The sequence below is a fragment of the Pleurodeles waltl genome, chromosome 4_2, assembly GCF_031143425.1.
Source record: "Pleurodeles waltl isolate 20211129_DDA chromosome 4_2, aPleWal1.hap1.20221129, whole genome shotgun sequence".
Classification (NCBI taxonomy): Eukaryota; Metazoa; Chordata; class Amphibia; order Caudata; family Salamandridae; genus Pleurodeles; species Pleurodeles waltl.
Window position 1 is genome coordinate 1,106,244 of NC_090443.1, and position 13,877 is coordinate 1,120,120.

Consider the following 13,877-nt stretch of genomic DNA (forward strand, 5'->3'; position numbering starts at 1 on the left):
ACCAGCGCCGGTGCTGGTTTGCGTCAAAAAAACGTCCGCCGGCTAACGCCATTCCTATGCACCAGACGGGCACCTTATTTAAGGATTGACGTTAGCCGGCGCTGCGGGCTGGTCAGAGTAAAAAATAAAAGACTCTAACCAGGCAGTGCCGGCATAGGGAAAAATGGGGGTTGTGCGTCAAAAAATGGTGCAAGTCAGGTTAGAGTAAAAAATCATGGCACTAACCGGACTTGCGCCATTTTTTGACGCACAACCCCCATTGAAATGACACCTGTCCTAGCAAAGACAGGAGTCATGCCCCCTTACCCAATGGCCATACCCTTTGGCATGGCCATTGGGCAGAGTGGCATGTAGGGGGCCCAAGTTAGGCCCCCCCATGCCACTTAAAAAAAAAAAATGATACTTACCTCTACTTACCTGGGATGGGTCCCCCCATCCATGGGTGTCTTCCAGGGGTGGGTGGGGTGGCAGGGGGTAGGGAAGGGCACCTCTGGACTGCTTCAATGGTCAAAGACCATGGAAGTGAGCCCATAGGCCCCTTAACGCCTGCCCTCACCCAGGTGTTGAAAAACGACGCACATCCGGCTGTGTGCCTTTTTTTAAGGCCCGCCCCCTCCTGTGCGTCAAAATGACGCAGGAGTATAAATAAGGCGCACAGGCCTTAAAGTCATTTTTTGGGCGGGAACACCTACCTTGCATGTCTTTAACGCAAGGCGGTTTCCCGCACCCAGAAAATGACGCACACGAAGGAACTTTGACATTCGCGGGGTCGGGCGTCATAGTATAAATAAGGTGTTAGGTTTGTGCCGAATTTGCATAAAAAATTGTGACGCAAATTAGGCGCAAACAGAGTATAAATATGGCCGCAGTGTTCCTGTGTCTCTGAAGCAGGAACCTGGCAACAGCTTACAAATCATGGATGTCTGGCGTTACACACAGTAAACACATTTTGTATTATATTTGCACGATAATTACACTTTTGCCATCATCTGGATGTCTCTTGTTAAGTCTCGTAAAGACAGTGCATTTTCTGTCTCAAGGAGACCTTTTGTGTTTTTATCAGTGTACTTCGCGACCCACCCCTCATTAGTTACCATTGGTTGACTTAATTGTTACTCCCACATGCTTGATTTCTGTTGGTCAGCTGCTGTCGGCTTCGTTCCTCTATGTGTGTTTGTCGCTCTTCTCAAGCAAGGCCCCATTATGTGTGTCCTTCCACTCCACATTTTTGTGAGTGCTAAGTTTTCTTTGTGTTTAAGCACTCTATCAGAGTGCGTCTTTTTCAGCTTTTGCCCTTGTGTACTTCTCCCCCTCCACTGTCAGTCTTCTTGGCCCCATTTGTTGCTGCACACATTGCTTGTCCCCACCCACACCTCCTCCTTCCATTGTAGTCTGTGTTGTTTGCCCCAAGTACCCTCTTCCTGTGTTGCCCATGTTGCTTGTCCCAACCCACTTCCCCTTCCAACTTCCCCTTCCATTTTTGCCTGTGTTGCATGTCCCCACCTACTGCCTCCTACCATTGTTTTCCATGTTGCCTGCCTCTCCCATACGTTCACGTTCCCTTTGTTGTTCATTGTCCGTGTCAAAATTTTTAGTCATGTTCCAGTGCAGCATGGCTGAAACTTAAAAAAAACACATTATGGGTCTGGAGGGTGAAAGGGGGAAGCAACAAAGCATGCAGTCAACATTGCGAAGTGGGAGGGGTCAAGCAACAATAAGGCAAGCAAAACAACATGAAGAGGTGGGATGGGGAAGCAACAGCATGGGCAAAAAACAGTGTGGGGAAGGAGGGAGCAAGCAACAACTGGGGCAATCAACAATGCGGAATATAAGGCTAGGAGGGGCAAGCGACAATGCACGATGGGTGCGAGGGGCAAGCATGAACACAGGACATGGTAGTAGGGGCAAGCAGCAATGCAGGATGGGTTGGGAGAGGGCAAACAACAATGCAGAACTGCGGGGGAAGAGAAATTGCAAACACATGCACTCTTATGAAGTGCTGCTACTAAAAGAAAAAATGAGCATCCGAAAGCATGAGCTGTTGAAAGACAAAGGCCACTGAAGAAGTGCTTGGGCTATGCTCTATGGGCAGGACAAGCTCACGAAGAGGAAGTGAAAAGTGAAGCCTGTATGCGTTGACCAAAGAGAAGCAAGGAAAGGAGAGTGACATTGTAGACAACCAATGATAAGGAATGGGTGGGCACTAAGTCCCATGTTTGTAAACAAAATGTCTCACAAGGGACACCACATGTGCTGTCTCAGGTGAGACCTACAAATGTGGAGCCTTCTTGTCAAAGAAGGCAGATGGTTTGGTTCTTTGCTGGCCAATTTGTTGTTATCATTGGAGGGCAATCTTTGTGATGTGTTTTTCACAAGAAGTATTAGACTTAAGCAGATTGTTTCTTGTTCAATATTTTCATGAGCATATGTATACCACTTTTATCGTCCTGTATCTAAGCTAAAGACACCTTTTAAAAAAAAAAGCATTTGCAAAGCTAGTCGGTCTAGTCTACTGGGTTAATGACTTTTTCAAAGTTGTGCAGTAGCGTGGGTGCTGTGCAGCATGGCTGAGATAAAAAAGCACTATGATGTGGCCATTTCTGGCTGTTCCATACTTTTCTTTTCGTACCCTCCCTCTCTGGTCCCGCCTTGTTGCTTCTGTCGCTCCCTGGTGCCAGCAATAAAAAAAGCACTGTGACACTGCTTGTGCTAGACGCATCACAGAGCTTTTTCTTAAACTTTCAACCATGCTGCACAGCACCCACACTGCTGTACAACATGGCTGTAACATTGACAAAACAATACTTAAATAAGTAAGACCTATTGGCTTTGCCAATGCTAGTTTGTTTTCCGATGATAAGCAGAACTGACACACACATAGAGGAGCCTGCCCCACATCCACACTGAGCATCAGTTCAAATAGGTAACGAAATCTCAGGGCAAACTGAAACAAACAATCTCCCTCTCGCTCTCTCTTTCTCTTTTTCTCTCTCTCTTTCTCTTTCTCTCTCCCTCTTTTCTCTCTCTTTCTTTTTCTGGTGACATCAGAGGAGCCTTTTGCCCTCTTTGGCACTGCAAAATGTAAAGATGAAAGGCAGCCCAGTAACTTGTGTGTATTCTTTGATGTGAACTTTTTAGGTCTCATATTGTCGAAGGACTTTTCGTCAACCATACCACAAACATACAGTGGGCATAGAGCAAGCCCAGTGGTTATCATTAATTGGCTACATTGTTTCTTTAAATTTCTTGATTCTTATTCAATTAATTTCCTTCCTCTTCTTATGTTTGTGCCTCCCCTTGACCACTACTACCCTTCCCTCTTTTTGATTGGGTGACTTGTATCTTTCCATTGCTCACATTCAGGGAACTATTTTTTTCTTTTTCATGCACCACTTTGTGACAGAGCATGTGTTTTCCTGTTCTGTCCATCGTATTCTGCTTCACCCACTCAAATACCTTCTACTGCATGTTCCGTATTGCATCCTCCACCCCCAACTCTGACTTTGTCCATTGTTTGCCTTGCTGTTTTTTTTTAGCTTCCTCACCCTGCACTTCAAGCTTCACTGTTGCTCCCTACCAACTTTCTGATACCCATATCCACCCGTTGACTTTTCTTCACCTGCTCCAACGCCACAAAGTGCCAACCTGAAGTACTGTTGTTTTTTAAAGTTTTCAGGAGCCCGTCAGCTGGCATTTGCTGCTGGGCTGCTCCATTTTCAAAAAGATCTTTACTGCTAGCAAAACTATATTTTTTATTTACTGCTCTAAATGGCATCAGTCATCTTGGAACAGTAAATTAAAAAATAAATAAAAGGCTCCTGTGTAATTCCCTGTTTGTGCATATGCATGGTGATGCATGAACATGTACACACAATGATGTGGCAGCCGGCAGTGTTTTGATGCATATGTGCGTTCACGTCATTACACATTTTTTCTTTTCTTCTTGTTTTTTGGCTGATGCTGCACAGGATCAGCTAAGAACATTTATTTTTGCCAATTCTGCGCTACTTAGGGAAAAAGGTATTGGCAAAGCCAATGGTTCAAAAAGACAAGATCTATTGGCATTGCTTGTTTGGATATATTTCTTAGCAGGGTTAGAGCATGTGTATAGTATAGCCAAAGTAGATGGCTGAGCCAATTACAATAAATATGTATCCATATGTCTTTGTGGTATTGATATGGCACGATTCAAACCGAAAGGCAACATTATACAGTGTCCTTTTTGACAATGTTGGAATCACATTCACAAATATACCTAGAAGGAACCAAATGTTTTCAGAAATTTACATCACTTGGGTTCCCGTAGCAAGCTTTGTTTAAAAAAAAGAAGCCCATGTTTTTTTTACTTTTAAAACATGGACACCATCAGCTTCCTCTCATGCAAAGAGATTATTCAGCACAGGGCCCTCCCAGAACAACACCCTCCAAGATGTAATCATCAACTTCACTCATACCAAGAGTTTCTTAGGTAGCACTGCCCCTCACAGACAACCAGCATGTCATTGGCAGCTCCCCTCGTACCTAGAGTTTCAAACAACACAGTGACCTCCTCCCTTTTAAGACTGCCCCTTCCCAAGATATCTTCAGCCCACTCATGTTAAGTCTTTCTTACAAAGTACAGTGGCTCACCAGATGCCTCCACCGCCAACCAAGATATTAGGAGATCCAACCATATCCTGAAACTACAAGGAGATTGTTGGGACTTCTTCAGTGTATTGATGGTTTTATTGTAAGGTTACCACAGAAATAACTGCAACCTGTCCTGCTTAAACATAGTGGATATATCCACATATACTGGGGTTGCTTTCCATGACATGTTCAACCTGGAATTATCATGTCAGTAAATCATGTCTCAGAAAGGGCCAAACAGTAGGAGGGATGTTTCAGTTCAGCCAAAGCTCTGGAACACTGCTAATAAGATTTATAACTGATGTTTCAGAATGCAGAGGAGGAACATGAAGAGCTATGCCATATTGTGAGAACTCCAGACGTTTATGTTTGCCGGTCTGCACCATTTTTGCAAATATGCACCATTTTGCTCCCTCTGTCCCGGCAACAACGGCCCTACTAGATGCCACCAAGGTGCTTAATAGAATGGTCCTACTTCTTTCCCCTTCAAGCCCGAATAGGCCTCAGTCCACTATTCATACAATAGATTTGTCTATTGTATACACTCCCCTTGGTCAGAGTGTGCACAAATGGGTTCATCTCGGAGCCCTTCCCGATTACTCGGGGAACAAGACAGGGCTGTCCTCTGTCACCCCTCATATTTGCTATCACGATTGAACCACTGCGGCATGCCTTAGGGAATATCATGCCCACAGGGACAAAGGCCTCACCTCCAGAGCTCTGGTGGTCTCAATGTATGCTGGTGATATTCTGCTATATACCTGTATCCCACAAGTAAATCTGACTCCTCTGATACGAGAGGTGGTCCGATTCGGTCGCCACTCAGGTATCCAGGTAAATTGGGGGAAATCAGTGTTGTTCCCTCTCACAGATGAGACCTAGCCATTCTCCTCAAGTTTCCCCTTCACTGGGCTGTAGAGCCGGTCTGTTATCTTGGCATTTGGCTTATCCGAGATGTTGCCACCTTGTGACAAGCAAACTATGGAAGGGCATGACCTGGCTAGAGGATAGGATACCATTATGGACCTGTCTGCTGCTCCCTCATACAGGCCATATCTCAATAGCAAAGATGGTGGTACTTCCCAAATTCCTTTATCCTTTCCTTAACATCCCTATCCCCCTGACCGCCGCTTTCTTCAAATGCCTAAAATCTAACCTGATTACACTGGTCTGGCCAGGAAGATAGCCTCGGGCATCCTGGGAACTTCTCACTCTACCACCGTCCAGGGGAGGACTAGGTGCATCAGACATTACCTTTTATGCATATTGTACACAAGCTTGCATTTCTGGGTACATCCCACCCCATTTTAACCACACACTGCTATTGAGGCTGATAGAGCAGCACCATGCGCTATTCAGTCCATATAAAGCACCCAGAGCCGATATTGACGCAGTCGCTTGTGTTCGCTTGGTGTAGGACAGATTGGGGAAACGAGCAGGGTTGCCCATACTGTATGCACCATCCAACCCCCTGTTTCATAATCTAATAATTCTGCCCCTTCAGGAACCCGGAACAAGAGCACAAGCACTTAAGCATACCATCTCTCAATTTGCAGACATGTATTCTGATGGCCACTTCATCTCAACACTACCTGAGGTAGAAGGAGTGTGCCATACCCAGCTGGACACACTGACATACTATCAATTGCGGGCAGTATGTCGCTCCCTACACTCCACCTTCCCATTTGCACCACCCTCATTGCCATCCCTAGAAATCGTACTCACATCCCAGTGACCACAGCAACTGATGACCGTCTCTACACCTAAACCCAAGCTTCCGCCCCGCTCTCTGCATCTAGGGCATGATCTAAATAGGATGAGGACCTCTCAATTACATCAACTGACAAACAATGGTGTTATTGCTGCAGTCAATTGGGACACATATCTCCCAACTACAGACTCCGCCTCATTCACTTCAGTTTCTTGCACCGCCTCTACCGCTACCCCTTACAATTATTTAAAATAGGATTGGTCTCAGAAGCTCAGGCCACCTTCCTGCATTTGGCTTGGCTATGTCCACTAATAATGTCATTCTGGGAGGAGGTTTTCAGAATCATACAAGCAGTAACTGGACACTGCACTTTCCTGACGCCTCAAGTGGCAATATTAGGCCATGTTATGGAGGTACGTGTCGACAGTAGATGTCTTACTGCCATGCTACTTCTCTTAGTGAAACGGAGAGTGGCCATGCATTGAGGACAGCCCCCTGCCTCTACAGTCACCGCCTGGCTATGTGATGGCACATATAGCCAGGAACAACTAGATGCCTACTGGAATCTAATGCCACCACGCTCCGAGACATATGGAGCCCTCTCCAATCACACCTACACACCCAAAACCTGCCGACTTCACGTGCCACTATGGCAGCTGCTAACACACCACCGACAATGAGGTAGACAGCTGTCCAACTCATTTGTAACACCTCAAGCTACAGTGTGCTGCCCTCGACCGTGCATATCACCATTTACTATGTACTGATCACAAGTCTGCGACACCCAGGTCTCATTTAGAAGCATAGCGATATGGGTCCTAGGTTAAAGGATCGCTCTCTGAACCATGTGCAACATTACATACTTAAAGATGCATATATGTAACTGTAATGTATGTTGACAAGGATTTCTAGCTGTGTACTGACTGTACCTCACGTTTTTTGGTTGTATATGTTTCCTATGCAAAATCATAAAAAAATATTTTAAAAAATGTAATTCTTCTGATGGAAAAGCAGTTATGTCCTGTGCTAACACTCATTTTGAATCGTGGATGCCTTTATATTCTTTTGTAAGTTTTACAAAGAATTAAGGGCATGAAAATTAAAATCCAAGCGAGGCAACAGGGGTTTGCTCAGTGCAAACTTGCATTCATGTTTCTTCTTGTGCTAGGGACTTCCAACATCAGCATGTATGCTTTTGAATAACTCCCAGTACAAGCTTTAAGAATCAGAACAAGGCACTTCAGAACTTAACTCCATCTTGCTGCTGACTTCAAAAGCGGCAAAGCATGCCAGCAGCCCTCCTTGGAAAATATATGTTTTCCTTTACTTTGTACTTTATTCTGCCTACTGAGGTTATTTTGTTCAAATGTTGGTATTAAGCAGTATCTTCAGCTGGTAAATGTGTGCTATTGTTAATATTTCATTGGTGCGAAGAGTAAATATGTTGATTTATCACGGGAAGGGAAATGCGTGTTCCATGAAAATTGTGAATTATAATCCGTTTTAAATTGTCATATTTGCTGCTGTGGATTGTTTTATCGATGTTCTAAAAATTCTGAGTGAATTAATTTAAATCTTTCTCTCCTTTGAACTCTAACCGATGTTTGAAACACTGTGTTTTCCCTGAGATTAACAAGCTTCCTCTTGCATACATTTTTAACTAGCCACCCGTTAAGCCCAATACAAATTGGGAGGAATATTTTGAAGATGAAACTTCAAAATAATGCTAAACATACTAAATTCTGCATCTTTTGCTTTTTAGGTTGAGGGCGAAAGCACTTTGACCTGTTGTAAGAATTATGGGCTTTTAACCACGCCCACCTTACACCCTTCACTTTCACTCGTTCATGGGCTTGCCTTTCAAAAATCCCTTGTTATCATTGATAAATGCTTATGTTTGTCCTGCCCTGGGGTGGTTTTGTTACTGTCTTGCATAGTAACCCTGTTACTTGGATAATTGCACGGCTGCCGATATGTTTGACTGTGAGCGAACTTCTTTTTCCTTTTGTGCTTCTCCTTCGCAATCATGCTCATGGCGGCCATGACGCTTTGAATTGGCTTGCTTATGTCAACTGTTTTTCTTTTCATTTTCAGTTTATGTGGCAAGAAAAGTCCAGTTAGGAATTTACAACGCTAATAATTGTAACTCGAGCAAATGCGAGACCCATTGCATTGCAAGTGCTTGTTTATCGTCTTTTTGCCCATAACAGGGGAAAACTGCAAGGGTGTGATACTTATTACACAGCTCTTAGTTTCGATCCCCGTGTAAACTCTTGTTTACATAGGGAATGAATTTGCATCCTTTAACTTGTAATGAAGGCCCATATTGAATGTTTAAGCTGCTTTCCCAAATGTTTATCATAACAGTACTCATGTGCTATGTTCTTTTTTTACAGTTCACATGAAATGTGGGAAGTGGAAACTTATAGCTTGCCTCGTCACTTTCTCTATATGCATTTGTTCAGTCATCGCATTAGGTAAGATTTATAATAGTCAAGTCTTATTTTCTTCACCTTCAAAGTTACATTAAAAGGTCACGGAATCTCGAAAATCCTTCTCTGTTTCTGTTGTCCCTTTTTATTGTCTTTCCCCATTTTTCAAGGTATTCCCAAACTTTAAAAAGTCCTGAAACTTAGAAGGATCACTCCTCCCCGAATGGAAATGAGAAGAGGGATTCCCAAATTGCACACACTGTGTTTCCCCAATGTCTCTGCTCAGTACTCTTTTACGTTTACAGTGAGCCTCCTGATTGTTAGAAATTGGGTCTCTAGTTGGCAGAGGCAAACACTCTTGTCCAAATAGGGACCACAATCCTAGTCAGGGTAAGTAACAACACAATCCAAATTATCCTGTGCACACTCTATGGCCACTTGGCATAGAGCAGGCAGGCTTAACTTAGAAGGCAATGTGTAAAGTATTTGTGTAATAACTCATCTAGTAACATAGTGAAAACACTACAAAAAGTATTCCACACCAGTTTAGGAAAAAATATAATATTTATCTGAATAAAATAAGACCAAAACAACAGAAATCTAATATGCACAAGTCAAGATATTATTTTTTAAAGGTTTAAATAAGTCTCAATACGTAAGAATTAGTGGTTGTATCCTTTTAACACACAGTACCCAGGATGTGTCAAAAATAATGACGCGCCGGGTGCCACAGAGGAGGAAATGCATTGGAAAATAAGGAGCTGTGTCAGATTTTCCAGTCTGGCACAGACGATGCGTTGTTGCTCTCCTCGCTGCAAAGTGATACGTCCATTTCCAGGAGTGCAGCCTTGTTTCCTTATTGTGATGCAGGGATATTTTGATCCCCAGGGAAAATGCATTGAAAATCTATGATGCGCTGGTAAGAAGGAGCAGGTGCTGTGTCGATCCTGTAGGTGGTGCGGCGATTTTTCACCCGCAAGGCAGGAACTGTGCCAATTTCTTCAGGTGCATATTTAAGACGCACAGGGATTTTCTTCTCTTTGGTGAACTCTTTGTGGCCCTGAGACATCAGAATATGAGGCAAGCTTAATCCAAGCCCTTGGAAAGTACTTGTGGGGAAGGCAGAGACCTTCCAGCATTCAAGGGCCAGCAGGCAGCAAGGCAGTCCAGATGAGTCCTTTGGGCAGCCGGGCAGTCCCTCTGACAGAGTCCAGGTGTAGATTCAGAAGTGTCTGACTTGGTGGGGTCAGAGACCCAGTATATATACCCAAATATGCCTTTGAAGTGGGGAAAACTTCAAAGAGTGGCTTTGAAGTGCACACGTTCCCCTTTCAACCCAGCCCTGTCTGCCAAGATCTCTGAAGTGTAAGAGAGAGCCCCTCCACTCTTCGTGCCCAGGGAGACCCATTCAGTATGTAGATGAATGCAGCTGTGACTGAGTGTCCTGTGTTTATGACTGTCTGGGTGGAATGCACAAGGTAAGCTGTCAACCAGCACAGACCAGACATGGATTGGAGAGAGGCTGTAAGGTACAGATGGCAGAAAGTTTTGAGAAATGCCCACTTTCTAAAAGTGGATTTTCTAAAATAGTAATATTAAATCCAACTTCACCAGTAAGCAGGATTTTTAAATTACCACTCTGGCCATACTAAATATGACAGGGCTACTCCTTTCAGATCAGAATCTACCACTTAAAAGTATATAAGGGCGGTTATAATGCTGGCCTACAAGAGGAGCAGGCCTCACAGTAGTGGAAAGCAAATTTGTGAGTTTGTCACTACCAGGGCATATAAAACACATAAGTACATGTCCTGCGTTTTATTTACATGTACCCTGCCCTATGGGCTACCTAGGGCCTACCTTCGGGGTGACTTATATGTAGAAAAAGGGGAGTTTAAGGCTTGGAAAGTAGTTTAAATGCCAAGTCGAAGTGGCAGTAAACCTGCACACACAGGCCTTGCAATGGCAGGCCTGAGACACTGTTAAGGGGCAACTTATGTGGGTGGCACAATCAGTGCTGCAGGCCCACTAGTAGTATTTAATTTACAGGCCATGGGCACCTCTATTGCATTTTACTAAATTAAATGTGCCAATTAAGTAGGAGCCAATGTTACCATGTTTAGGGGAGAGAGCACATGCACTTTCACACTGGTCAGCAGTGGTAACGTGTGCAGAGTCCTAAAATCAACAAAAACAGGGTCAGAAAAAATGGAGGGAGGCAGGCAGGCAAAAAGTTGGGGGATCACACCCTAAGGCTGTCAGGTCTAACAATGATGCAACCTCTCTTTCCTCCCTACCATTTCAGGGTGCTCTGAGCGGTGAGTTCTGTAAGACATACGTGCACATATCAATACACTTCAAAGGACAGCACATCTAATATGACACGCAGGGCCAACAGGTAGCTCAGCACATGAGGGAGCATTGAGGAGTATGGGAGCCCTTTACTCACCATCAAGGCAAGGACATGCAGAGCTATTTGTAAACTAACAATGGAAAATCGAATACGTCCTGCCTTTTGGCTGCAGACCTTTTGACTTTGCCGATACTAAGCAAGATTGCATCTACACATACATGCATCATTTCACATGTGACATGACGCTATGGTGTCTCAGCATGATAAGCTAAACACACACATGGCTCATCATGCAAGCTTGTGCGTAAGGCATGATGTGGCATCCATTTTTAAAAACATTTTTAACCATTCCCCAAACTTGGAGCAGTACTCCAAAGTGCAATTTAAAAAGGAGCAGGCTGTCAGCAAATTGCAGTTGTTGAAGTCTCCCGAAATCTTTTTTAAAGTTTTTTTTTGTATTTTGAAAAAGAATGTAAACACTATGACACAGGAGTGTAAAGGCAACAAACGAGTGGGTGGGGGAGAAGTCACTCCAGGGGAGGCTGGGGTGAAGAAACGCGGAAGTGAAATGAAGCAATGGAGGAACTGAAATGGGGAGGGAGAAGTAAAATAAAAAATAACAGCAAAAACAGCCACACACTCTAGTGTGGGGGAAGCAATACACGAGCTGGAGGTGGGTTGGAGGAAGCAATATAGAGTATGTGGGGGGGTTGAGAAGGGAAGCTGCCACAAAGGAAAGAGCAAGATAACACACACTCTCATGGAGTTCTGAAATAAAAGGAATACAACATAATTCCCTAAATATGAGCAGCGGAAGCATACAAGTCATATGGTCATAAATATGGTAAAGAAGCTATGATAAAGCATGGAGAAACAGAAGAAGAGGAGGAAAGGGAAGCCAATGAGTTTTACAAGAAAGCTACCCAGTGGTAAGCAGTGGGTTAGCTCAAAGGCCCCTGACAGCATTGGTATGGTCCACAATAGCTCTTCGACATTAGACAATTAAAAGCTGTCTGTAGGTGAAACCTAAAGAGTACCACATACACACTAACAGTTCCCATTAGGCATGTTGCACTATTGCCGGGTCGAAATGTACTGTGTGCATGCATTTGGCAGCCTTGCTCATACAGTGGTTCAATAACACCTGACATTTGTGGTCACACCTTTTCACCCAGGACAGCAGCCTTAGGGCCTGATTTAGAGTTTGATGAACGGGTTACTCCCTCACATATCCATGTATACACGTCATATTATATTCTATGGCCCCTGCAATAAGGTAGACATTTCTTATTAATTTTGCGACTGAGAAGCTATCTACCAAACTCTAAATCAGACCCTTAATTATTATTATTTTGATGGATTATGAGGGCATCTATGAAGAATGTAGAGCGTTGGTCAGTTTGCCTTTAGTAAAACAGTTGGCAGAAATATGATAGACTGGGGGCAATTCGTTCTGGAGATATTGCACACAGATTGTTTTAAAGACGAAGACCAATGACAGCTTTAAGGCAAACAAGGGCCATGGATCTGATGTCACTTGTCAGTGAGTTTAACATATCTAAAGGTTTCCCACTCCTGCAGTACCCATGCACAGGCATGGAGTCCTAAGGTGTCATGCTTGTGCTGGGGGCAGTATGATACCCTGTCTGTTTAAATTCATTCCTCGATAGCCCTAGGAGGCAGCAGAGGTCTTTGACCAGGGGTGGCATGGTGTTTGATGCAGACAACATTAAGGGCATAGAGGCACTGAGCATACTTCAGAAGTCCTGGGTATTAAATGAAATGTTTACACTTGCACCATTTAAATTGTGTTAAAATATTCTAAGTTGTTATATGTTACTGACCCCAATTTTATTTTGAATTCTTTGTCTGTCCTCTTTTATTTTAAAAAATGAATAGTAAAAAGGCTAAAAACAGTGAATGCTAAAAGTGTGAGAAATTCACATTTAGATTTTGAAAATGTGTATAATGCTGGCTATAAATTCGAACCTACTGAACGGGACAAGCTGGGGAAAGTTGGGGAAACAACATGATAAATTCACACATATTGCAACTGAAAGCCCCAAATTCGTTATCATTTGGATAAACACACAGATTCAACTACACCCTTATATGAATAGCATCAAGGAACCATGCACCTTTTGGAATAACACCGGTCACTCACACCAACACAGATATGCAGTTGGTGGTAACCCTCAAGACAAACACCCTCATTGAGATTTGCGTCTTGATAACCAACAATCAGGGTCAACATGGACAACAAGAATGAGAACTCATGATCACAAATGAAACCTCAATAAAAGGCACAAGAAATAAACAGAAGGAATATAACATCCTAGGGTCTCAAGGTAAGAAAGACAAATTTAATATGTTATGGACACGCAGACTGAGGTTGAGGTTGGGGGGTGGCACACACTAATTCCCCATGAGTACGCTCACTTGTTGGGCCAATCCACCATCAGATTGCTAACACTCTAGTAGCAATAGCATGCAATTTGAGAGGATACAAGTTGCCTTGTGCACAAACTATGTAACATTCTGTAACATATCCGGATTCTGAATGATCACTGACTTGTATTGCAAATCCCAATAACTAACTAGAATTTTTGACTAATCAGTTAGAATTTTGATTGCCCAGTAAGAAGTCTGAGGCTTGATATCCCTAAACAATCATACAATCATTCAGGTTATTCGATTTTTAATTTGCCTACCTATGGCGTAGCTTTCCTTTTTTGAAGCCCAACCTAATTAT

The 13,877-nt window shown here is 43.4% G+C and overlaps 1 protein-coding gene across 1 annotated transcript in view; it reads left to right on the plus strand.

Moving 5' to 3' along the window:
- Positions 1–13,877, plus strand: part of LOC138292019 (C-type lectin domain family 2 member B-like) — a 41,183-nt gene that overhangs the window by 8,562 nt on the left and 18,744 nt on the right. The window contains exon 2 of the mRNA XM_069230333.1: positions 8,737–8,817. Within this exon, the coding sequence (XP_069086434.1) occupies positions 8,737–8,817 (81 nt within the window). The remainder of the gene's footprint in view (positions 1–8,736; positions 8,818–13,877) is intronic.